Source organism: Saccostrea cucullata, unplaced genomic scaffold, assembly GCF_032062105.1.
Source record: "Saccostrea cucullata isolate Sc308-1 unplaced genomic scaffold, CSIRO_AGI_Scuc_v1 ctg160, whole genome shotgun sequence".
Taxonomy (NCBI): domain Eukaryota; kingdom Metazoa; phylum Mollusca; class Bivalvia; order Ostreida; family Ostreidae; genus Saccostrea; species Saccostrea cuccullata.
Window position 1 is genome coordinate 310,789 of NW_026938254.1, and position 24,126 is coordinate 334,914.

Here is a 24,126-nt window from a genome sequence, read left to right on the forward strand (position 1 = left end):
AATTTTCTCTCTTTAGTTCATTTGGAGTCAATGAAGTCACCTGCATAAAAAGAAAGACAACTCTATTTGAAGCACGAGAGTGTACTTTCATTTTGACAACACGGTCATGTGTCAGACATGGCTGTGCCATTCTTCAATGACACACGGTATTTTAGCTTTAGTGTAAAACTTCTGTTATCGGAATGTGAAGACGCAGCGAAACCTCCAGAAAACACCCAGGATATTGCTTCTGAATGGAGTCTCGGGGCAGAGATATCCTCGTGGTTGAGGAAAAACATTTTTTATAACGAGAAAGTGAAAGTTGATACCTCATGTTCGCTGATCAGAAGCTACCAAGGAGAGCTGGACATATATAGTGGATTTATTCTTGCGTGCATTTTTGTAATTTTCTTCACGTTAGTGCTGCCCTTAACTTTCGTCAAGATTTTGGATTTCTTTGATAAGAAGTCGTGGAGATTGTTAACAGAACAGATAACTAGGCCTAGTAAAGACGATGATTCCATTTCTGAAGACTTGGATGCTAATGAATACAATGAAACAGCTGCAACAAAACCCACATCACGGGAATTTATTCCTCTCTCTCACACTGCTTCTTACTCTGGGAATACATTTACCCCCAGCTGTGACCTCCCATCATTCCTGAGGCGGACCGTGGATTGTCTGTTCCAAGAGCTTGACAAACTCTTGATAGGAAGGAATCCGCCTCAACAAGAAGGTCCTCTACACAGTACGGTGACTTCTTCCGTCCGTCTACCACGCCGAGCCTTACCTAGAGCCAGCGGAAGGCAGAACAGTTCCCCTACATTGTCCTCACAGAACAACGAGGATGATACTGAAGCTCTCGCCTACAGAGAGTTCCTACATAATATAGTATACAACGGCACTTGTACTCAGATGATTGACATCCCAGAATCTGTCCAACGGCCACTGCAAGGAAAAGGTAGAAAATTGATGGACTTCTACCTCAATTGCTGTATGGTCAGCTTTGAGGAGGTTTGTGTGTCAAACTTAATAGTTAAATATACCATTCACCTTATAGACAAAGTTCTTAAAACAATGAAGCCATATAATGGTATCAGATATATACAGTGTTGTCCAACCGGAAGCATGCTGAAAGGCACAAAGGTTGGGGCTGCAAATCAAAGTGACTATTTCTTTGTATTCCAATGTACAGAGTTTGGACTGTCGTCTTTTATTGATCACAGTATAAATTCAGATATCCCACCTGGTAAACTTGTGTTAATTGTTGCAGAAAGTGAAAACACTGAAGAGGACCCATCGAAGCTTCTTAAACCATTTCAAAATAGAAGGTGCATTTCCCCTCAAGAGTTCCTCAACTCCGTGTGTGAACTGACTGACATCGCATTACAAAAACTGTACAAAGAGGGAAGACCAATGATTGACCGCTTACCCTTCAGAATTCAGAGGACCACTAGCCCTGGCTTAAACCTGTCTCTCGATACAAGGAACGTCATCGGATTCCATAACCCTGATATTAGAATCCAGCTGATTCCCTCCCTACTGTTAAGTTCAAACAAGTGGATCAACCCAGTGAATCTCTATGCTGTTCCCACTTGGTCAAACATAGACTTAAAATGCAAAGTGACCCCAAGAGATCGATACAGCACCTACCCACCACAAGCCAGCACAACTCACGATGTCTTCTGGAGCATGTCTTTTGGTGAGCTAGAACATTTATTTCTCAACAAGGTGGATCAGAAATGTTATTATAATGGGGTCTATGGGTGTCATAGAATTGTTATTCAGATTTTGAAATTTTTGTTTGCTCCACAGTCCAAGAAGACATTGCTAAGTAGGGGAGAAGTGACATCATATATGATAGAAACAATTGTGAGTTACATGTTAGTAGACAGTAAAGCTGAACAGTGGGGAATAGATAGCCTCTCTGATCGTGTATCTGATGCTGTAAACTTTCTGAAGAGAGCCCTTCAAAATGGCCGCCTTCCCAACTTCTTTATCAACAATCCACACCTCACTGGCGAGTCTGAATTTCTGAGACAAATCAAACTTTTGTCTCCTGGGAGACAAGACAACTTGCTAGGAAACGTGAACACAGACACACTGGGTAAAATGATGAACTTTGTGAACAGCAGATTAGCGGAATTTGGTCTGGAAAACTGTGTCAAATCGGAGTACTCAGAAGACATGTGGGAATACGAATATTTTGTGTTTTTGTGAGTCGATCAACTTTAAAAAATAATTTGCTTTTAAATTATTTTTTGCTATTTTTTGTACAAGATCTGATATTTATTTATTGCATTTATTGCCTTTTGTGTTCAATATTGTCAAGATTATGTTTTGGTGAACGGTGATATCGGTTAAATTAAATAAACACACTTCTTATATTCACTTGTTCATGTGTTTATAAAAAGGGCACCGATGTTAGCGTTTTAATACTGTTCTTATTGCTAACACTCCACACAACGCTTACCAAACTGACAACACTAAATACTGTAGATCTGGCTTGTGTGTTTTTGTTTTCCTTGCTTTATTATATCTTCAATATTTTTTATCATTACTGTTCAGATTTCCGACTTTCTTTGAAAAAGGAAAATAGTTCATTAAAATGCAAGGATACTTACACCCCAACAAGCCCGATTTTCTTAGTTTTTTTTTTATTATAATTTTGAGATGGAAATTTTCAAACAGGTTTGTATAATTCATGTGTTTTGGTCTGAAACGCTCTTGCAATACCGGTATGCAATTCTTCCAAAAATTCTTCCGAAAATGTTGAGAGTTATAAATTTTAATTTTGAATACATGCCCCTTAAATATTGGTTCTTCAGATAAGATGCTTGCTGCTGCTCATATTGCTACAAATCTAAATGACGGCAGGAAATGACCATATATATAAACTGGGCAGTTTGAGTAATACCATTTCTCGGTGCTGGTCGTTTTTATTGTCCTATTATGCCTTCATACCTCCGTATTATCAATAATTCACAACAAAGCTACTTTCGGTGAGCAATTCACGAATAATATTTCTACAGATGTATATAAGTATGTCTGGAATATTGAATATCACAAAAATAGCATAACGATATATGACCAATAATTAGATGGATTGACATTCCTAAAAATGACCAATTTTCCATTTTTCACTGTTGAAAGGAAACGCCTTCCTCCGAATACACAAAACTTGAAAAATCACTACAAGCAATTGGATTAGGGAATTTAAACTTTACAGCAATGTATGAACGTTCACTGATTGGAATAAGGAAACGCTTTGGACTTGAGACGTCAAAAGAACAGTCACAATAACCGAAAAGAAATCTTATTCTGCAATCTTTGCAATTTTGTCTGGGATTGAATAACACTTTTTTCTGTTCGCCCATTTAATTGTCATTTCTTAAAAGTGTTTTATTGTATTGGACTTTGTGTTCGGTTGAACATTGTGACAGTGTATTTTATTTACGGACAACTTTTACACTGGGATTCAACCGTCTAGATGAAAGAGCAGTAATAGTTGGATATAGGATATTAGACATAAGACATGGCGGACGAAGATTCCTACGGCGCCTGGAAGGACAGATGTGATAGATATTTTACCTCCATATCGGAGTCTGAGAGTGTTGGCAATGGGAACTGTGAAAAGAGTAAAGAGAAGAAAAAATGGAAAACACTTCGTGACGTTACAAGTGACGACTTCACCAATTCTACTTCTAATTTCGAGATAGCAAGGCACTGGTTTTCCGCTATAGACATCCACGGATTCGGGTTAGCTGGAGCATCAGCTAATGTTTTAGAATCCATCATCTGGATCATTGTACCGTGTGTGGCTTTAGGTGGATTTGTGTTTTTCGTGTATCTCAATTTTTCTGTGTATCTACAACAACTCTCCAGCTATAAGATTGAATCCTCATACAACAGACCGTCTGACCCGGTTTATGTAACCGTGTGCAACAAAAACAAGCTGCGATTCTCAGTGGTTGCATCTTCTTTTGGAAGGTTTCGCAACCTGATTGCTCTTTCAGCGCCTGCACACATGTTGATCCCATCCTCAAACAAAAATGGAGTCGAAGCAGTCAAGTTCACTCCATTTTATTCTTTTGCCCAAACCTTGCTGGACAAAGACAAGCTTGATAAATTAATAGCGGAGGCCGATGCCTTTTTTCTGCCCTTTTCCTCCATGACCTCCCCGAATGACTGGGATAACGCATATAAAGCTAGCCTGAAGTACGGATTCTGGGTTCTTCAGAGAGCTGCGAGTCCAAGCAAAGAGGAATATTTGAAATACGGTCATCAAACGAATGAAACTATAGTTCAATGTTTGTGTGACAAAAGACCTTGCAAGGAGTAAGTAAATGTCATTTGAAAATGATTGAACCGAAGTAAAATTATCTTTTTACTCCTGGATTCAGTTGTCGCAAAATATTTGAATATAGAAATTTTTGCCATAGGGAATAACCCTCCTCTAAATTTTACAAGAAAAACGAGAACATTTTATGAAGCACTATGGAGAGTAGCAAATAATACCCCTTCTTTATTATTATTTTTTATTCAAATAACACTTACCTTCATTTGGAGATGGATTTTCGTTTTTATTCTCGCAAAAAAGTAAAAAATCAAAAATAGTATTATCAGGAAGAAATCGGCCATTTTAGGGTGTGTGGGATGTTTATAAGGTCACATCTAGATGCGATTCTTCTACATCCGCCACTTTACTTTTTACAATAGCTAGTCTAGTTCCAGCTCTTTTACATGAGGATTTACACAGAGGAACGATAACTGAATGAAAGACCCCTTTTATTTCAATTCATCTGAATTATTTTTACAATGACTGACAAACGCATTACTCAGTATCTCACATTATTAATATGTTTAGAAAGTATCAAAGACTACTCTTAATATTGTCACTTTCATTGGACATGGAGGACACAAATCAGTTCCTTTTTTTCTTTTATTTTTATGGGAAAAAAACATTTCTAGTGCACTCTATCTCTTTCTCACACGTTTAATGAAGATTCGTTGAAAGAACGGTATACATGAAACATGCATGCTAAAATTTTGCAATACTTATAGTCCACTAAAAATTATGCCATGCATTGAAAGCATTAAAAAATCAAAATAAAATGTAAATGCGTATTTTCTTGGTACTTGAACGATGAAATATAACAAAGAATATTACACAATGAAGTGTATTGCGCAAAAACACCGCCGTCGAATTATGTAATATTTTCCTTGTTCTCAGAGTTGGTCTTTGTAAGATACAAAAATTAATATAGCTTTCTTACATGGACCTTTATTTGTTTTGGTGAGCGTTTTTATCAGCCATAAATATTGATCAGTACACCAAATCAGTCTAAGCTGTTGTTGAACTTCTTGAGTGAAGTAATATCGCCCCGTGTACAGACATACTGAATAGACCTACCGATTTTTCGCCCCTTTAATACCTGGTTATTTAACATCATTACGTCTTTCTTTTCCATTTTCACTCTCAAGTATTAGTTAGTAACAAATGTACTCTACAAACTCCAGTATTAAGTATTTGACAGTTATCAACAGAAGGTCGATATATGATTAACGCGTTTTTTTTCCGTTGGAGGTTGGGGATGGGGGGCATACCCACTTAAAAGTCAGAAAGACTTTTTCATAGAGAGGATTTATATAGGCTGTGCCTGCTGTCCAATCCTTTTATGTTTAAACATATAATAAAATATTGTTTAAATTAAGAAGTCGGAAACTCGAAAATTGTTTGACACGCCAATAACATATAAACAACCAACAAATTGTGCTCACTCCCAAAAAGAATTAAAGGAAGAATTCCTTCCCTTAGATATTAAATGCATTACCCTTAACTATGTAATAGCCAATTTACATTATACTAGTATGTGAAGTAAAGTATATTTTTTCCATATATTGTCTTAATGGACGTTTTTAGGTCTGTGATTTTTAGTTACCCCCCCCCCCCCCCCGCTTGAAAAGTGGGAAGTGATCGCGATGTCCATCCGTCTGCACATTTGCCGTCTGTCTGTACGTTCATCCTTCAACAGTTTAAAACAATTGACCTGTGATTAGCATTTGAACTTGAAACTTTGCAACAGCACACCCCCCCCGTTGATATTTTGCAAATCTGTTCAATTTACATTTTATGCAATATATGTATTGAAAGAACAAATAGTGAGTCATCCAAACAACTTTTCGTTTTCAAAGTAGCTACACGGGAACAATATTTACAGGGATATTTCAGCAAGGCCTAGCTTCCCCAGTTACGAATCATTTTCTCCATTTCCGGGTCATGTGACTTCACGGTCGTGTAAATATTCATGGAATGTTTCGGAACGCAATTTTTCTGATGTTGAAACATAAAACAATTCATGCAGCTTGGAAAAAAGTAAAACAATCACAGAAATATGTTTAAATTATTTTTAAAACAATTACAACAAAACAAATTGCAGTATGCAGAATGTAAAACAATGTATTAGGATTAAAAATAAATACAATTAAATTCATTTATTTAAAAGATGCATTTGAAGGTTTAACTCGATTTTAATTTTTAGAAAAAATATTTTCCAGTTAGAATACTTTTGAAAATCAAGGTAAATACATGGTTGTCGATTGGTTTTGTACATAGAATTTTAAGATGTTCATGCCACGAGATTGAGTGACCCGCAATTGGAGAAACTACTACAATTTGATTTAATAATCATTATAATTTTATTTGAGCAGCGATCATAATGATTGATTTCTGAGTTAAAACTAAATGCATTTGTCATACTTTCGAGCTCTTATTATTTATCTAGAACTTTTATATCAGCCTTTCTGCAGCGAACTAAAACGAAAGTAGCCCGTCACCGCAGCAATAACATCCAAGTCTTTAATGAGTGCGTTTCAGAATTTCGATTGTCGGAAAAGTTGATATTCAAAATTTTGTATTAATTACAAACAGAAAGACCAGTTCTTCACGACCAGCATATTCATTAAGCTTTTTGCGCTTAAATTTTAACACTAGGCACACAGTTAAAAAGATGTATCATTGTTTTAGTCTATTTCTTGACAATTTTTTGAAATCAGACCAAAACTGTAGGAGTAGTATTTTGAAATATTTCAAAGAAATTTCTATTTTAATAACCATAGCAAGACCCTTCATCGAAATCAAAAACCGATAAACAGAATCATGTACCTTAGTGCAGTCTACTTGTGTGCCAAGTTTTATTGAAATCGGACCAAAACTCTAAGAGGAGTAGCATTTTGAAAATATTTCAAAGAAATTTCTATTTTTAGTGCATTTTGAAAATATTTCAAAGAAATTTCTATTTTTAGTAACCATGGCAACACTGTTCATCGAAATTAAAAACCAATAAAGTGAATTATGTATCTTAGTATAGTCTACTAGTGTGCCAATTTATATTGAAATGAGACCAAAACTGTAGGAGGAGTAGCATTTTGAAAAGTTTAAAGAAATTTCTATTTTTAGTAAGCGTGGCAACAACGTTCATCAAAATCAAATTTTGATACAACAGAATTATGTATCTTAGTGTAGTGTACTTGTGTGCCAAGTTATATTGAAATCGGACCAAAACTGTTAGAGGAGTAGCATTTTGAAAAATTGTTTACAGACGGACAGACAGCTAGAAAGGCAAACAGATGGAGGACGGACACATTATGATTACTATCGCATAAGCTCTTCTGGTCTTCGACCTGTAGAGCTAAAAATTTAATTCCATACAGTGATGTCAATGTTTTCCAAAACCATCTTGCTTTTCTTTATACTGATAATATTACATCTATATTTTCAGGGTCATTGAAGAGATTGTTGATGAAAATTATGGAAGATGTTTCACAATTCCATCTCCTACAATAAGACCTCTAGGTATGCAGGACAGATACCAGTTTCTCATATATTTTATTGATGACCCCATATTCAATTAACAATGCAAAACAGGTGTTTCATGGTACATGTACAAGTACTTTTTCACATATTAATACAAACATTCATTTAAATATTTTTTTTACTATTACAAGTACATGTATTTTACTTACTATAACAAAAAAATATGTCTCTTTTATAATATACAGTTATTTTTTTCATTCTCATATTATTATGCAATGTAAAAAAAAAAAAAATTCGGTTTTAAATAGGGCTGTATCAATATATCAATATATCGATACGTATCGATATTCAAGAATAATATTGTATCGAAAAATTACTTTCAATACGTATTGGACAAGCAGTTTTTCTTCTAATTATACTAAAAAGATGGGAATTTTAATCAACAAAGATTATATTTCACTTTTTTGAATCAAAACTGATCAATAATTATAGAATTATAAAGGAAATAACACAGTTTTTATAGTCATTATAAAATACATAACAATTTTATTTTGACATGTTGATTTTACAGTCATTAAAAGTTTCGATTGGAAGTGTTTTATCTAATGACAATGGGATAAGAACTTTGAAATGGGTAATAAAACACTAAATTTTTTATGAAATCCATGCATTAAATGAGTAATAAGCCTTTTTTGATGGACTTGTTTTAGAATCCAATATATCGCATATTGCTTTAAAAAATTTTTTGCTCAATACACAGCCCTAGTTTTAAACAAAACAGTGTTTAATTTAAAAAGTCAGTAATTCACACACTTGATTGACAATGACCAAATGCCTTTTTTCTGCAGGTGAACTTGAATTAAGACTTAACATTGAGTCAGATGAGTATATTGATGTACTGAGTCCAGAACAAGGCGCTATTATATTCCTCCATACACAGAAAGATGACATCACAGAAGGATCGCGGCATTCTGTGGCTCCTGGATCACATAACGTCATTGACCTGCAAAATGTGGTAGGTAAAAATAATAGTGATGCTTTTATTCCAGTAATTTCAAAAATGAATGTGCAAGACCAATTTAAACCATAAACTCTTTACTATAAAAAAAAAAAATACTGAAAGTACTTTTTCATAATTACATGTATATTATCTGATTTCAAAATGTTATTTCTTGTTTCAGGTAACGCTTCACATATCCGGACATCCGGATTTCTGTATATTATCTGATGTCATTTTCTCTTTCACGTTATAAACAGATTGTCAGAACAAAACAAAGTGGATGTACAAATGCACAGCAATACAACAAGCAGGTAAAGCTTTTTTTCTGTTCAAAACCCATTTCTCTTAAAATATTATTTTCCAAGAAGGATGGAAGGTAAAGTCTCTCTTTCTCACATGTTTTTTGTCAAGAAAGAAATAGATTCAATTTTTTCTTTCAGAAATGCATGACTAGGTGTATTGACAATTTCTCCCAAATCTATTGTGAATGTCGACAGTCTTTCGAGATGAACAATACACAGAAATGTCGTCTCAACGTGCAGTTTGAATGTAAAGAGTTATGCAACAGTATTATTATTTGATTTTTTACAAATTAAAACAGTTTCATTTTTGCTGAAATGTTGTACGTACAGCCTATTACTACATATTTTAATTTGTATACAGTCCTGTGTTATTTTGTCCTCTCAAATCTGGCCTTGGAAGGAAAGCTGCCATGCTCCTGCCCCAGTCCATGCAGGTAAATCAGAGAAAATTTAATAACAAAAAATAAAGGAGAAACTGGCAAAAGGTTTTTGTTGCTAGTTAGTACAGAAAACATCCATTTAAGCCTCAAACTAAAGTCTAATATTTCAGCACTACGACTTTGGAGTCTCGAGATACGTCCCTACCCTGGCCGTCCGAGGGGAATCTGAAGCATGAACAAAACTACTTACAGACACAGGGACTAGTCAGGACTGCCAGTCAAATAAGGTCAGACCATCTCTCATACCTCATACTGTCCCATTAAGACAAGGTTTAACACAGGTAATCAGAGACTATAGAGCTCACCTCAGTGAATGTTGTCTTTGAGGAAGGCAGTCTCTAAAATAGTAATGTACATCCCAGATGCAACATTTATGCAATTTTGATCTGATAGGACTTGCAGTACTTGGGAATGGACTCATCCAAAAATTTAAAATAATTTCACTCATCCAAAAAATGTAATTCAAATCCAGCATCTGAAGCGAGTTTAATAGTGTTCATCTCTTGATGCATCACCCATGCAAGTTTGGTTAATATGGGCCTTAGTTTCTGGGTACTGAACCTGATCAGTAAAACTCTAACTTGGTCACTTATCCAGAAAGTTTAGGTCACATCCAGCATCCGAAGCAAGCCTGGCAGTGTACATCCTTAAAATATATCATTATCATCCACGCAAGTTTGGTCAGCATTGGTCTTATAGTTATTTTAGAATAAGACCTGCTCAAAATACTTAAAGCTGCTTCGAACACATTAACATGGTAATTTCTTAGCTAAAATTGCAGCATCTGAAACCTTGACTGGTATAGTGAGACACAAGAACTGAGAACTTGTATGTTTTTTCATATGCTACATCTTAAATTTTAAATTTTCCAGATCTTCTATGGTGAAAGTATCAATTGACATGATGAATGCAAGAGAAACAAGAATAACAGAGAACTCCTCATCGTCTGTGAGTTTTCAAGTAAACCTTCGAATAATGTAATGCTACAATGATTGAAGGATTTGAAGCAGAAAGAAATGACAACTTGCTCTAAAATGTAAACATGTTTTGTTGACCTTCCAGTTGCTTCAACTGCTTGCAAACATTGGAGGTGTGTCCTCTTTACTGATAGGAGTCTCCATCGTCTCTATTCTTGAGGTCATATGGCTATTCTTCCGGGCCTGTATTTTAGGATGTTTGGACTACTGCAAGAGGTATACCCCAATATATCTAATATTTTGGTAAATGTGGAAAAAAAAACTTTCCGAGGATCACAGCTAGTTAATCAAGTTCCCCCACATTTACAGGCCTTTTCCCAATCTATATTATGTAGGTTAATTTTTCAGGTTAATAAATACTGGTTTATTTACAGAAGACAGAGCCAGGAGGAGAATGTGGAGAAGCTCTCTGATTCTGACATCACCTCTGTCACCTGGAAAGCTTATAAAGAGCGTCTCAGACATGAAGCTCAGGTCAAGGATGAGACTATTGGACGTAAAGGTCTCTGGTCCCAAGAACCAATCAGAAGGAACAGTGGCAGACGACAGTCATTACAGCCAATCCCAGAAGAGACAAAATCTCCAAAAACACCCAGTATAAAAATCTCCACACCACATAACAGTGTGTTTACTAAGTACACTCCATATAACAGATTTCCCAGTCAGGTAAGCTTCTTCAACTGCAGCAAAAAGGCAGATCAAGTTCAGGGAAATGAATTTCCTTTGTTCCATTCACTGGATCAGACCAATAGACTTCATTCCATGTCTGAAAGCAAGGAGGATCATGGAGCATCTTACCTTTCACACAAGGACTGTAATCATGTTAATTTCAGGAATAACCCCGAGAAAGGGAGAATTGTAACACCAGCTGATGCCATTCAAATGTATGGACCATCAGCAAGGAAGTATTTCATTAGTGAACCATTCAACGTATAGAATGTATTGTCAGTGCATTATGAATTTAATAAGGCATGGAGATGATAATTCTGAGGATATGTTTAGTGTTATTCATCATGATTCATACAAATTTGGTTTTACATTTGGGAATTTTTAAACTGAATTTTCCTTTCTGAACACTCACTCTCTTGTGATATATAGCTCATTTTGATGTTTTGTTAGACATGAGATAAAATTTGGATTTGTGTGTATCCTCTGTAATTAATTTTGATGTACAATAAATGTATTCTCATAATTTGCTGTAAATACTGAATGACTGAATGTGTCTAAATGTAGAGAATATTTTGTGATAAAACTGATGCACAGATATTCTGAATACAGCAAAACATGTAATCTGCCAGATTTAAGCTGAAGACATTCTAGAGAATTTGCTGAATCAAAGGCTATAAAGTTTTCTATTTCTGTATAATACTCTTGTACAATTTACCTCTATTAAATCCATCCCACTTCATGTAGAGGAATCCTGTTAAGTTTTTATGATGGCCCTGTAACCTCTCTTTTCTGTCCGCACTGCATCAGTGGTCTGTGTCTATTTGAGATCTGATCATGCCCAGCACATCTTCTTTACTCTTACCAGTGACTGCCACGGTTTTCGAGTGAGACTTTGAGCCCTTCATAGAAAACAATGACTACATTTTATACTTGAAACATTTGAGCCTTAAATTAACATAATATACTAGTATTTATGAAACCCTGGAAACAAATTCATTATCTATGAAGACAAATGAATAATATTTTCATGATTCAGATACCATGATTGTTTAAGTAGTATTAAATGGTAACATTTAAATTGTAGTCAATAAACTCAAGCATTCCAAGATATTCTAAGTACTGCTGCACTTCCTACCCTCTCCAGCACCACGTCAGATTTCCTGACCCCCAGCGTCTTCGCCATGAACTTGACCAATTCCATATTGGCCTTGCCGTCTACAGGTGGTGCTGCTATTTGGACACCAATACTTTCCTCCGAGATATCTGACAGGAAAACAATGTTAAAATCATATGTTCACTGTATACAAGAACTTTGCCTATCCACCATGTTGCAAGTGGGCCAATTAAAATGAGACAAATTCAAAGTAAATATAACCTATTGTAATTTTTACAATATCTCAACTGTGCCTGAGCAAACTCTATACACAATTTTTCACTGGCTATATAGTGTTTATGCATTATCCATGTTTTATTACATAACATTGGTTGGCTCTTTTTGGCTTACCAGTAATTGCATTTTGTTTGGCTCCTGGCTTGGCCAGAATTGTGATCACGACTTTGCCATCAGTGCTCTGGTATACTGGGTCCACAGTTGCTACCTTCGCCTTCTTTGACATAGGGCTTGAAAATGAAGCCTGGATCGATTTTATTCCGACAGATGAAAACAGTGGCTTTGAAACAAAAGCGGATACTGTCTTTGTGTTTTTATTAAAATGTGTGGAACAATGTCTGATACAAACCCTTATCATTCCAAGGAGAGAGTTTTCATAACAAGCGCATAATTGACTTAGATCAAATTTAATGCAGGCGGTAAATGTAGTACTACCGATTCTCGACTCTCTCGGATTGATGGAAAACAACTTTTTAGACACTCTTATTTTGTTTAGATCAACTCAAGTATACCTTTAAAAGTTAAGAATTGTTGCATTTATTATACGTACTAAAATGAGCTACTCGATGAATCAGTATTTATTTTTGGATCATACATTTCTAAGATAACTACAGAACTTGATTTAAAGTGGTAATCTTACTTGTACTCATAGTTCCCTTTCTAATGAGATTTTTTCTATTAAATACCGTATGTTAATATTTCCAAACTATCAAATTAAATTTCAATTATCTTGCCTATACTGGATTCCAAGACTAAATAAAATTCGATCCCTTTAAATTAAGTAAATAGCGGGTCATCGACAGATTTAATTTGTGTCCATTACTTCTCAACTTTTCTGTATCATAAACTTTCCGTAATATATAAGTACCATTAATATATGCATATGTAATTTATTACTCCCAGTGGATTCGATATCTACGCAGGGCCGTGCTCTATGTACGAACAATTTCTGAAACAAGACAGGCTACTGACAAATAAGTTGGCAAAAACAACGACATCGATCAAAAGTCTCGTCTAAATTCAAGGCAAAAGGAGCACAAGGCAGGTGTGACCGGTCAACATGAGATGCTTACTCCTCCATGGCACTCGATCCCACCTCTAGCTGATCATGCTGATAGGTCTTTGTTTTTTCTGCTCCCGATTTATATCGTTTCAAAGGAATTTTGATATGATTACTATTAGTTTTCTTCATATTTCATTGCATTATTTCTAAGTTTATCGCTTTTGGACAAATGACATATTTAGAACAATTTTTGATTCGACAAGGAATGCATTCTTACACCCCCTTTGCACCTAATCCCATGCACCTTGATGTTTTTGGAGGCCTTTTTTTTTTACTCTTGATTTTGATAACTGTTCCTTAATCTTCAAATTTCATCACAAAAGTGTGTATACATGAATTTATTTTAAAGCAGAAAATATATGCCTGGCAAGGATGTTCAAAGCGAATCTTCATCGGACAGTCTCGAGACTACATCGGACACCGTGAGCGTAAGGGGTGTTGCTAAAACGTGGAACGGAACGGAAAACAGTACGAGGGGTGTTAGAAAAGTTCGCGGACAAGTTCTATTTTGAGCGCGCTATTTCCACGAAACCGGTCAAACTTTCCAGATAAAATCTTTACCTTTTTTCCAATAAATATACAAGAATTTGGTGCTCCCCGATGATTATTGAAAAATATACAGCTTTTTTATTTTGATAAAACTTGCTTCACGGAGCATGATACATTTTGGCACGTTTACATCACAAAGACTCTTTATTAAAATTAAAAATTGCACAATTGTACCGCAAAGAGTTTTATGATATTTTACCTGCCGCTAAAGTATTCATGAAACGTCACTGGGAGAAATTTTGAACTAAACTGGAGCATATATGACTGTTTTATAGCCGTTTATAACTGATCAACGCTTAAAAACAAAGCCAAAAATCGGAACGTCATTGAGCGTCATGGAGCACTGCACTACGTAAAAATTATGTATGCAGACTGGAAAATGTCTAAAAAGAGATTAAAATGTTCAAGATGCTGCGGGAATTTCCTTCACCTACAAAGGACAAGTTTTCAAATGGTTGTAGCTTCATAAGAATGGAAGGATTAACATTTTGAATGATTAACTCCATCGATACTTCAATACCCCCGTATCGCAAGGACGTTGCGTTGCGCCTATATGGTTTTGCATAGTTTCCATACCTGATCGATTAACCGCATAGACTTTTTTAAGATCTCAATAATATCCGAATTAGTACAAAAGACATTATATAGAAGAAAAATAACATGTCTTGATATAGATATTCAATTTTAAAGTGGAAAAAAGGTAAGAAAAATCTAAAGAAATGAAAGATTTATAGAACTGTGACAAAGCTTAACCGGTTGAAATCTGGTTGTCACGTCGCCTTACGTCAAGTGATTGCTCCGTGAATCCCATGACTTCATGGTAAAAATGTTGTAAATTTTCAAGATTTTATTATATGGACCTGATTTTTTACATACCAATAAACAAAATATAGGAATTTATTCAGACATAGGTCATATTTCACAGTACACAGTAGATTTTCCGTAATTCAATGTGTCCGCGAACTTTTCTAACGACCCTCGTACTAAGTGAAAGAACAAAATTCAAAACCTACCCCAAAAAAACTTGACAAGCACCCCCCTTTCCCCCTTTTAATTTGCTTCCGACGCCAATGGAGCCGAGGGTGTGCATGATTATTGAACATATCATAGTTTACGATATTTTTTTTTTTTATTAGATATGACTTTTATTTCAAGAATGTTGCTTTTAATATATCTGCTTTTATATTAGCTGCAGATCTGTAGCGTTATGGTTTAATATATTTGTCTTTGACCATAACGCTACAGATCCCGTAATGCAAAAAAGGTGCAATTTACGGCGCAATATTTTTTGCGCACTTTTGAGGAGAATTTTTCCACTTTCCAGCATCGGTCAATTAACTGCCTTTTACCCCCTAACTCTAGGTACATTATTTAACTAATCTGTATGTTTTATCCATCTACCTACTCTTTATATAGTCGTCTCTACAAGTGATTAACTCGCTTGATTAAAATTATATGTTAGATTGCTGAAAATTCACTTCAAGTGAGTTTATTGCCTGTAGAGACAACTATAAATGGTTGGAAGGTGGATAAAATATACATATTGGCTACAGAATGTGTCTAGAATAAGGGAGTGAAAGGTAGTTGATTGACCAATGCTAGAAAGTGGAGAAATTCTCCCCAAAAGTGCGCAAAAAATATTGCGCCGTAAACTGCACCTTTTATGCATCACGGGATCTGTAGCGTTATGGTCAAAGACAAATATCTAAAACCAAAACCATAACGCTACAGATCTGCAGCTACTTTTATATCCGTTCTGCGTTTTAGCAACACCCGAGCGTTTGTCATCGTCTCAAGCCACGGTCCGGAGTTCGCATATATACAGCTCTCTCCTACATCGTCTCAAGCCACGGTCCGGAGTTCGCATATATATAGCTCTCTCCTACCAGATGGTGGGAGAGGAGCGTACATTTTGGCCGTGGTTTGCGACGATTGAGCGTTTGGAGTCAATCGGCAATCCTCGGCTGACTCCGCTACGCTCAGTTCATTGTGCGAGGTACGAGCCATTCGAGGAGCTCCGAGTAGGTTATGAGTACCAAGTTTACCGCTTGCCTAAAGCATGGAACTTGTTTACGAAAATATCAATAAAAAACTTTAATGATGACAAGCACTTTAACCAACAAGGACACTAGTTTAAAGTAAGTTTAACCCACAAAGCACTTAATTTTTTATAAGAAGTTTAAAGTTAGTTTATGAAGAGACAAACGCTATCCCACTTTGAAAATGCCACGAGTAAATTCGAACTCAATACACCAATATTCCACTAATAATTGCAGAGTTAGTTCAGTGCTGAATAGAGACATCAAAAATTATGGACCACGACATATGGTAGATGGGGAAGAGGATACATGTTGGAATTCTGATCAAGTAATGCTCTTCAAGCTTTATATATATGGAAGGTGGAGGTATCATTTAGTGAGCTTGTTCTCACTCAGTCACTGTACCTCTAGTTAAGGGGGATGTACAAGCCATATTGGATCTAGTCTGGTGTAAACTAAGAAATACCAAGAATGCGCTTAATACTCTACTAAACTAGCTCAAAGTTACTCAAAGTGCTAATGCACTAATTACCTACTGTTAGAGACCAAAATTAGAAAACAATTAAGTTTATTTTGTCTTACTTAGAAGAAAATTAATCATGATAGAACTGCGCAGCTACAGCATTCATGAGATGAAAAATGCATTGAAAATGGTGTTAGTTTGATTCATTGATAATATGGCAACAACCATTTGTTTCGTTTTTTTCTTGTCATTATCCATAATTCTTGAAAATTTGATTTTTCATATGGGTGTCTTCCTGAGGCCATGTGTTTATTTCGTCCGCCATTCCTCTGTCACACAGAGTTCGAATAACAATGATTTTAGAATAAATGCGACCATAATAACACCAAGACAAGAAATTACTAAGTAATAATCATTAGGTTATATTACTTACTACTTTTATTTGTTGCATCGCATCGTCTGATTAATGAAAAAAAACGCGATTTTAACCTCACTCCAGCAAATCGGGAAAAACTGTTCTGTTTACAACTCGAAATTCCTCGCTAATATTATTCCACTAAGCACATGGTTGGCATGTGCATATATCTGCTGTGGATAAATCCGTTTATTACCATGATTATATTTAATTTTTATGGAACAAGTCTAGATAATTTGTTGGTTTCTTTAAAACTCAAGAAAAAAAGATAAAAATGTCCTAAACATATGTGTTTACGGTGGGTCTTTTTTCTGTGGCGATAGAAGTAATTTTCAAATGGGTCACTGCAAGGAGGATGCTTAGCATTTAATTTGAAAATGTTAAACAATACGCAGTGCATGAAAAATAAATTGTAATTACATGTCTTACATTCGAAAAGTTGGATACATATGTCTATTTTGTTTATAAGTTAGATAGAAAAAATAGGCAGTTATAGGATTTCCTTCAGGCACCTCACATAAATAGCTAGAATGTTTGCAATGACCCACACATTGTATGGGGTCATGTTTGGACACAAAAACGCATCATGTCTCATTATGTTGACAACGTTGTAAGCTCTCGCTCATTGAACATACGAAGCTTGATAAAATATTATGAGTTGTTTCTATGAAATTTAGAAGCGAACACAATGTTTGCAATGAAAGGTCCATTGCATATGCTATGTCTATCATCGCAAACAAAAGTGAGTGCTAACCCCCCCTCCCCCGAAAATCCTTTGTTTGTTTTTCAAAATAGTGTCAAACATTAAAAAAAATTGCATTACTAAGTATGTGATGGAACATGTACTAGCCTTATAATACCACTTGTTATAAAAATATTTGGTTGCCCTCTCTCCCGATCTATTGCCTAGAAATGGCCCGACTCATTTTTTTAACATCCCATTACACGATATTTTTTTCTTTTTCTTCCGTCAACAATTCTGTTTAAATTTTAAGGATTTGTTTTTCTCACTTATAAATACGGACCCAATGATTTTTCCCTGAGTTGGGAGGACCACCAAACATCATTTTAAATATGTTTATAGGTTGATTTTTTTCTCTTTACTTTGTACAATTGTAATTTTGAAAATATGGGCAAATAGAAAAAAAAAAAATTATGTTCAAACTAAATAAATTACTTCAAGCTACACTATAACACCTTTCCTCTTTTAAAAGTGTTCATATTATTTGAAATATTTTGCAACTGTAATTCTCTTCTACATTTAAAGATTGTTATGCCCCTCCATATTAAGAAGAGGTCTGGAAAACAAGATTCTGTGCTAAAAATAGACCACGTGCTGCTATCCATGAACTACTTTCATGGTTCTTTACACTCTTTTTGAAGACAATAGTACCTTGTTTTGAACTTGAAATTATCATTTAAAAGTGCAAAATTTAGACATTTTCTCAACAAATGGTTGTAGAGAGAACATTAATGCACAGTTTGCATATTTTTTTGGATTTTTTAAGGCTCTGCTGAATTCTGTAGCTGCGCAGTTCCAAGAAGCATATCAAAAGCATTTTTCTGCAAAAGTATAGATTATATATGCACAACATGCATTCGGTTATGCATATTTATTGTATCTTTATCAAAAAGACTTAAAATTTGATCAAAATATAATGTATTTTAGCCATTTGAAGAAATGTTTACATTTTGCTCTCACTGCACTAAAGGTGGCCGTACATCCCCCTTAAACTAATATTAATCATACTTATTTTTTATCTCCCTTTTATAAAGATTCCCACGAAAACTACAGGTACTGTGAGCACTGCATGAGCTTACTAAATGATACACTGTGTGGCCGTCAGCCGGACTTGATCGCCGGTGGCCAGATAGCTCAGTTGGTAGAGCACCTGACCGGAGTTTCAGGGGGCCCGGGTTCGAATCCCGGTCTGGTCCACTGCATTTTCTCCTCTCCCGTTACATTTGGTGCTGTGCCATGCCCTGGAATTGACAGGTGAGAGGCCTGCCAGGGATGAGCCTGGGTTGGGGTCTTTGGAGGGCCAAAGACCTTTAAGGAGGGAGGAATGTGCGAAAAAAAACGCGATTTTAACCTCACTCCAGCAAATCGGGAAAAACTGTTCTGTTTACAACTCGAAATTCCTCGCTAATATTATTCCACTAAGCACATGGTTGGCATGTGCATATATCTGCTGTGGATAAATCCGTTTATTACCATGATTATATTTAATTTTTATGGAACAAGTCTTTATAATTTGTTGGTTTCTTTAAAACTCAAGAAAAAAAGATAAAAATGTCCTAAACATATGTGTTTACGGTGGGTCTTTTTTCTGTGGCGATAGAAGTAATTTTCAAATGGGTCACTGCAAGGAGGATGCTTAGCATTTAATTTGAAAATGTTAAACAATACGCAGTGCATGAAAAATAAATTGTAATTACATGTCTTACATTCGAAAAGTTGGTATACATATGTCTATTTTGTTTATAAGTTAGATAGAAAAAAATAGGCAGTTATAGGATTTCCTTCAGGCACCTCACATAAATAGCTAGAATGTTTGCAATGACCCACACATTGTATGGGGTCATGTTTGGACACAAAAACGCATCATGTCTCATTATGTTGACAACGTTGTAAGCTCTCGCTCATTGAACATACGAAGCTTGATAAAATATTATGAGTTGTTTCTATGAAATTTAGAAGCGAACACAATGTTTGCAATGAAAGGTCCATTGCATATGCTATGTCTATCATCGCAAACAAAAGTGAGTGCTAACCCCCCCTCCCCCGAAAATCCTTTGTTTGTTTTTCAAAATAGTGTCAAATATTAAAAAAAATTGCATTACTAAGTATGTGATGGAACATGTACTAGCCTTATAATACCACTTGTTATAAAAATATTTGGTTGCCCTCTCTCCCGATCTATTGCCTAGAAATGGCCCGACTCATTTTTTTAACATCCCATTACACGATATTTTTTTCTTTTTCTTCCGTCAACAATTCTGTTTAAATTTTAAGGATTTGTTTTTCTCACTTATAAATACGGACCCAATGATTTTTCCCTGAGTTGGGAGGACCACCAAACATCATTTTAAATATGTTTATAGGTTGATTTTTTTCTCTTTACTTTGTACAATTGTAATTTTGAAAATATGGGCAAATAGAAAAAAAAAAAATTATGTTCAAACTAAATAAATTACTTCAAGCTACACTATAACACCTTTCCTCTTTTAAAAGTGTTCATATTATTTGAAATATTTTGCAACTGTAATTCTCTTCTACATTTAAAGATTGTTATGCCCCTCCATATTAAGAAGAGGTCTGGAAAACAAGATTCTGTGCTAAAAATAGACCACGTGCTGCTATCCATGAACTACTTTCATGGTTCTTTACACTCTTTTTGAAGACAATAGTACCTTGTTTTGAACTTGAAATTATCATTTAAAAGTGCAAAATTTAGACATTTTCTCAACAAATGGTTGTAGAGAGAACATTAATGCACAGTTTGCATATTTTTTTGGATTTTTTAAGGCTCTGCTGAATTCTGTAGCTGCGCAGTTCCAAGAAGCATATCAAAAGCATTTTTCTGCAAAAGTATAGATTATATATGCACAACATGCATTCGGTTATGCATATTTATTGTATCTTTATCAAAAAGACTTAAAATTTGATCAAAATATAATGTATTTTAGCCATTTGAAGAAATGTTTACATTTTGCTCTCACTGCACTAAAGGTGGCCGTACATCCCCCTTAAACTAATATTAATCATACTTATTTTTTATCTCCCTTTTATAAAGATTCCCACGAAAACTACAGGTACTGTGAGCACTGCATGAGCTTACTAAATGATACACTGTGTGGCCGTCAGCCGGACTTGATCGCCGGTGGCCAGATAGCTCAGTTGGTAGAGCACCTGACCGGAGTTTCAGGGGGCCCGGGTTCGAATCCCGGTCTGGTCCACTGCATTTTCTCCTCTCCCGTTACATTTGGTGCTGTGCCATGCCCTGGAATTGACAGGTGAGAGGCCTGCCAGGGATGAGCCTGGGTTGGGGTCTTTGGAGGGCCAAAGACCTTTAAGGAGGGAGGAATGTGGCGGTCAGCCGGGTTCGATCGCGGGTGGCCAGATAGCTCAGTTGGTAGAGCACCTGACTGGAGTTTCAGGGGGCCCGGGTTCAAATCCCAGTCTGGTCCGCTGCATTTTCTCCTTTCCCGTTACACACTGTACCCCTGCCTACCAAATAATGGCAAAGTTCATGTTTTGTCTCTGGGAGACCCAAAATAAGTGTCAGATCAAAGAGTGAAATAGGAGGTGCACAGTGGGTATTATGTAATAAAGAATCTGTGATAGTATCATTTAATTTATTTAGTGGTATAGGAGGAATAGTGATGGTGTGGTGACAATGAAGTGATGATGCAATATAGCATGATGACGATGATGTGATGATGCAACAATGCAGTAAGGATGGTGTTTACTGTTTATCAAAATGAACCAACAGTGAACATTGCTTCATCATCATCGTACTGTCATGTCATCGCTATTGCTTCTTGGCATTGTTGCACCATCAGATCATGGTTGTCGCGCTATAGCACCATTGCTTCATAGTTATCACCCTATTGCATTATCTTGCCATCAACCTTTTGTCAATGCTCAGTGATGTGATAGTTAACTACCCGAACATGGCCTTTCTGAATTTCAAAGATAATCATATGTTTTAAATCTTTACTGTTGTGTAATTATTTGAACATACATTTACTTTGTAGGGTTCCCCTCAATGGATAGAAGTTAATCTGGATTCATTATCTAATGTGGAAGAAATTCAAATCCAATTTCAGGGGGGATTTGCTGGGAAAGATTGCAGTTTACAGATGACTGATGAGAATAATGATAAACACACCATAATGGAATTCTTTCCAGAAGATGTTAATTCATTACAAATATCCTTTTTATGAAAATGGTACATAATCATATAAATGTACATAGAAAAGATTTTTTTTTGCTGGGGGGGGGGGGGGAGCATGGGCCTCAACAGTGAACTGAAATGCATTTTACTGAATATGACAGTTTAGCCCCCTTCAACTGGAAATTTGCACACATTTGACATGAATTTTAAAATTTGTTGTGGATGAGGACTCTATGTTCATTATCATATTAATGAAGCTTGTTCTTAGATGATTAGGAGAAGAAAAGTTCCTAAAAGCTACAGAGCATTTTTAAAATATGATCAACATAGCTTACAGTACCCCTAGCAGGGGGGGGGGTACAAATGTGATCAATGGCAACATATTTGCAGGCCAAAATTTACCACATATGACCAACTCCACCAAGGAGCCTTAATAGTGGATTGATGGAGCAAGAATTTCAATATCTCGGTGAATTCCAGTTTTTATCATACAAATGATTTTTCTCCTGGATATAAAGGTGTGGAGATTTTTTTTAAAGGTATACCTGTTTTGCATTTAAATACATACGACAAATTTAGCCCCACCCTGTACCCTAACCCAAGGGCCATAAATTTCACAATTTAAAGTTGTGGTAGTGGGCTCATTGCTCATCAAAATCATGCCAACATTTTGAATGCCTGATGTCCAGGAGTAAAGGGTTTTGAAGAATGCATCAATTTTGATGGTTTCAGCCACTCTCAGGCTCAAGGGAGGCTAATGTTCCTTTTTACTTATAAATGTCCATACAAAAGGATTTGACATTGGTGACTCGGGCTGCCTATAAATTATGATGCATAAAATGCTGTAGAATTATTGTAAAAGCTACTAGATTGTTTCTGTATCGTTCTTCCTTAACTATGCTGACAGCTTTAAATTACCACATGTAACCTCTCTGAAGAAATTCAAAATAATATTCAACAACAGTACAGACTTTTTTGGTAGAATAACCATTTATCAGTTGAAGGTTCTTGGTATTCCTATTTGATATGTATTACTGTAATAGCTTTTTTTTCTTGTTATTTGGAAAAAGAAATTAAAACTACAAAATACATCTTTAATATACATTTACTTTCACATTTGTACCATAAAACATCCATATCAAATTTTCATTGTGACTTCATATAAAAATGAAGTGAGCATTTATATATAAATCTGTTTATATATAATACATGTATTGTGAAAATTTTATTTAATTAACAGATATGTAAGAGCTTTTTTCTGTTTGAAATATAATAAACTAGTGTATGTCAAGTGTGTTTCACTGTATCAATACAAAACAAGAAATCTGTGAGCCAATGCTCACTAGTAATACCCCCCGTGTGATGTGAATATACAATGTAATGTTAATAAACGTTAAGGGTATATGCACAGAAAAGTAGGAATTTGACATCAGTTTCAAATAAAAATAAATCCCACCATACTGCATGCCTCAACAAAGTATTTACTAAAATTTCAAGCATCTGTTTTGAGTAGTTGCTGAGAAAACTGCGAAGAAAAATTGTTAGTATATGAACAGACAGATGCACTGACAAACAGGAAGTTGACATCAGATTTGAACAAAAATTAATCCCACAATATAGCAAGCCTCACGAAAAGGTGTGCTTAAATGTCAAAGCATCTGCGATGAGTAGTTGCTGAGAAAACTGCAATGAAAATTTGTTATGTATGAAATGAACAGACACACAGATAAACACGAAGTTGACATCAGATTTGAACAAAAATTAATCCCAACATGTGGCATGCCTCAGAGAACATTGTCTTAAAATTTCAAGCATCAGCGATGACTAGTTGCTGAGAAAACTGCGACGAAAATTTGTTACAGACAGACAGAGAGACGGATGGATGGACAGACACAAGTGTAAAACAGTATACCCCCTCTCCTTCGGAGCGGGGTATAAAAATTGTATTAATTTTAATTGAAGTTCAACGTACATAATCATTGCTATACTGCATTTTACCTTTTACAGTACATTATCATTTGTTTTCACAAACACAGAGAGGAAAATACACTGTACTGTTAGGCCAAAAATAAAAATAGTCTTGTTTCCTGCTACCCAACCTACCCTATTTTTCTGCACCTGAC

At 35.5% G+C, this 24,126-nt stretch overlaps 4 protein-coding genes across 5 annotated transcripts; 3 read left to right on the plus strand and 1 right to left on the minus strand.

The window, feature by feature from the left end:
* The first annotated feature begins 77 nt into the window (after positions 1–77).
* Positions 78–2,448, plus strand: LOC134249781 (uncharacterized). Its single transcript, XM_062732136.1, has one exon. The coding sequence runs from the start codon at positions 118–120 to the stop codon at positions 2,197–2,199; it is 2,082 nt and encodes a 693-aa protein (XP_062588120.1). The 5' UTR covers positions 78–117; the 3' UTR covers positions 2,200–2,448.
* Positions 2,449–3,002: 554 nt separating this feature from the next.
* On the plus strand, positions 3,003–11,922 carry LOC134249782 (uncharacterized). 2 transcript variants are annotated; one of them, XM_062732137.1, is made up of 10 exons: positions 3,004–4,317; positions 7,761–7,834; positions 8,644–8,810; positions 9,053–9,106; positions 9,236–9,344; positions 9,459–9,531; positions 9,648–9,764; positions 10,410–10,485; positions 10,600–10,730; positions 10,889–11,922. In XM_062732137.1, exons 1-10 carry the CDS (start codon positions 3,515–3,517, stop codon positions 11,448–11,450), a joined length of 2,166 nt encoding a protein of 721 aa, XP_062588121.1. In that variant the 5' UTR covers positions 3,004–3,514; the 3' UTR covers positions 11,451–11,922. The 2 variants fall into 2 exon arrangements, with proteins under 2 accessions (XP_062588122.1, XP_062588121.1); XM_062732138.1 differs by lacking the exons at positions 10,410–10,485; positions 10,600–10,730 and having other exon boundaries at positions 3,003–4,317.
* Positions 8,712–12,929, minus strand: LOC134249783 (UPF0235 protein C15orf40 homolog). The gene is made up of 4 exons (XM_062732139.1): positions 12,688–12,929; positions 12,319–12,446; positions 11,899–12,082; positions 8,712–8,798 (listed from the first exon to the last, which is right to left on the minus strand). Exons 1-3 carry the CDS (start codon positions 12,797–12,799, stop codon positions 11,987–11,989), a joined length of 336 nt encoding a protein of 111 aa, XP_062588123.1. The 5' UTR covers positions 12,800–12,929; the 3' UTR covers positions 8,712–8,798; positions 11,899–11,986.
* Positions 12,930–16,089: 3,160 nt separating this feature from the next.
* LOC134249787 (nuclear receptor 2C2-associated protein-like) lies at positions 16,090–23,294 on the plus strand. Its single transcript, XM_062732142.1, has 4 exons — positions 16,090–16,323; positions 16,462–16,552; positions 21,864–22,037; positions 22,909–23,294. Exons 1-4 carry the CDS (start codon positions 16,283–16,285, stop codon positions 23,026–23,028), a joined length of 426 nt encoding a protein of 141 aa, XP_062588126.1. The 5' UTR covers positions 16,090–16,282; the 3' UTR covers positions 23,029–23,294.
* Positions 23,295–24,126: the final 832 nt, after the last annotated feature.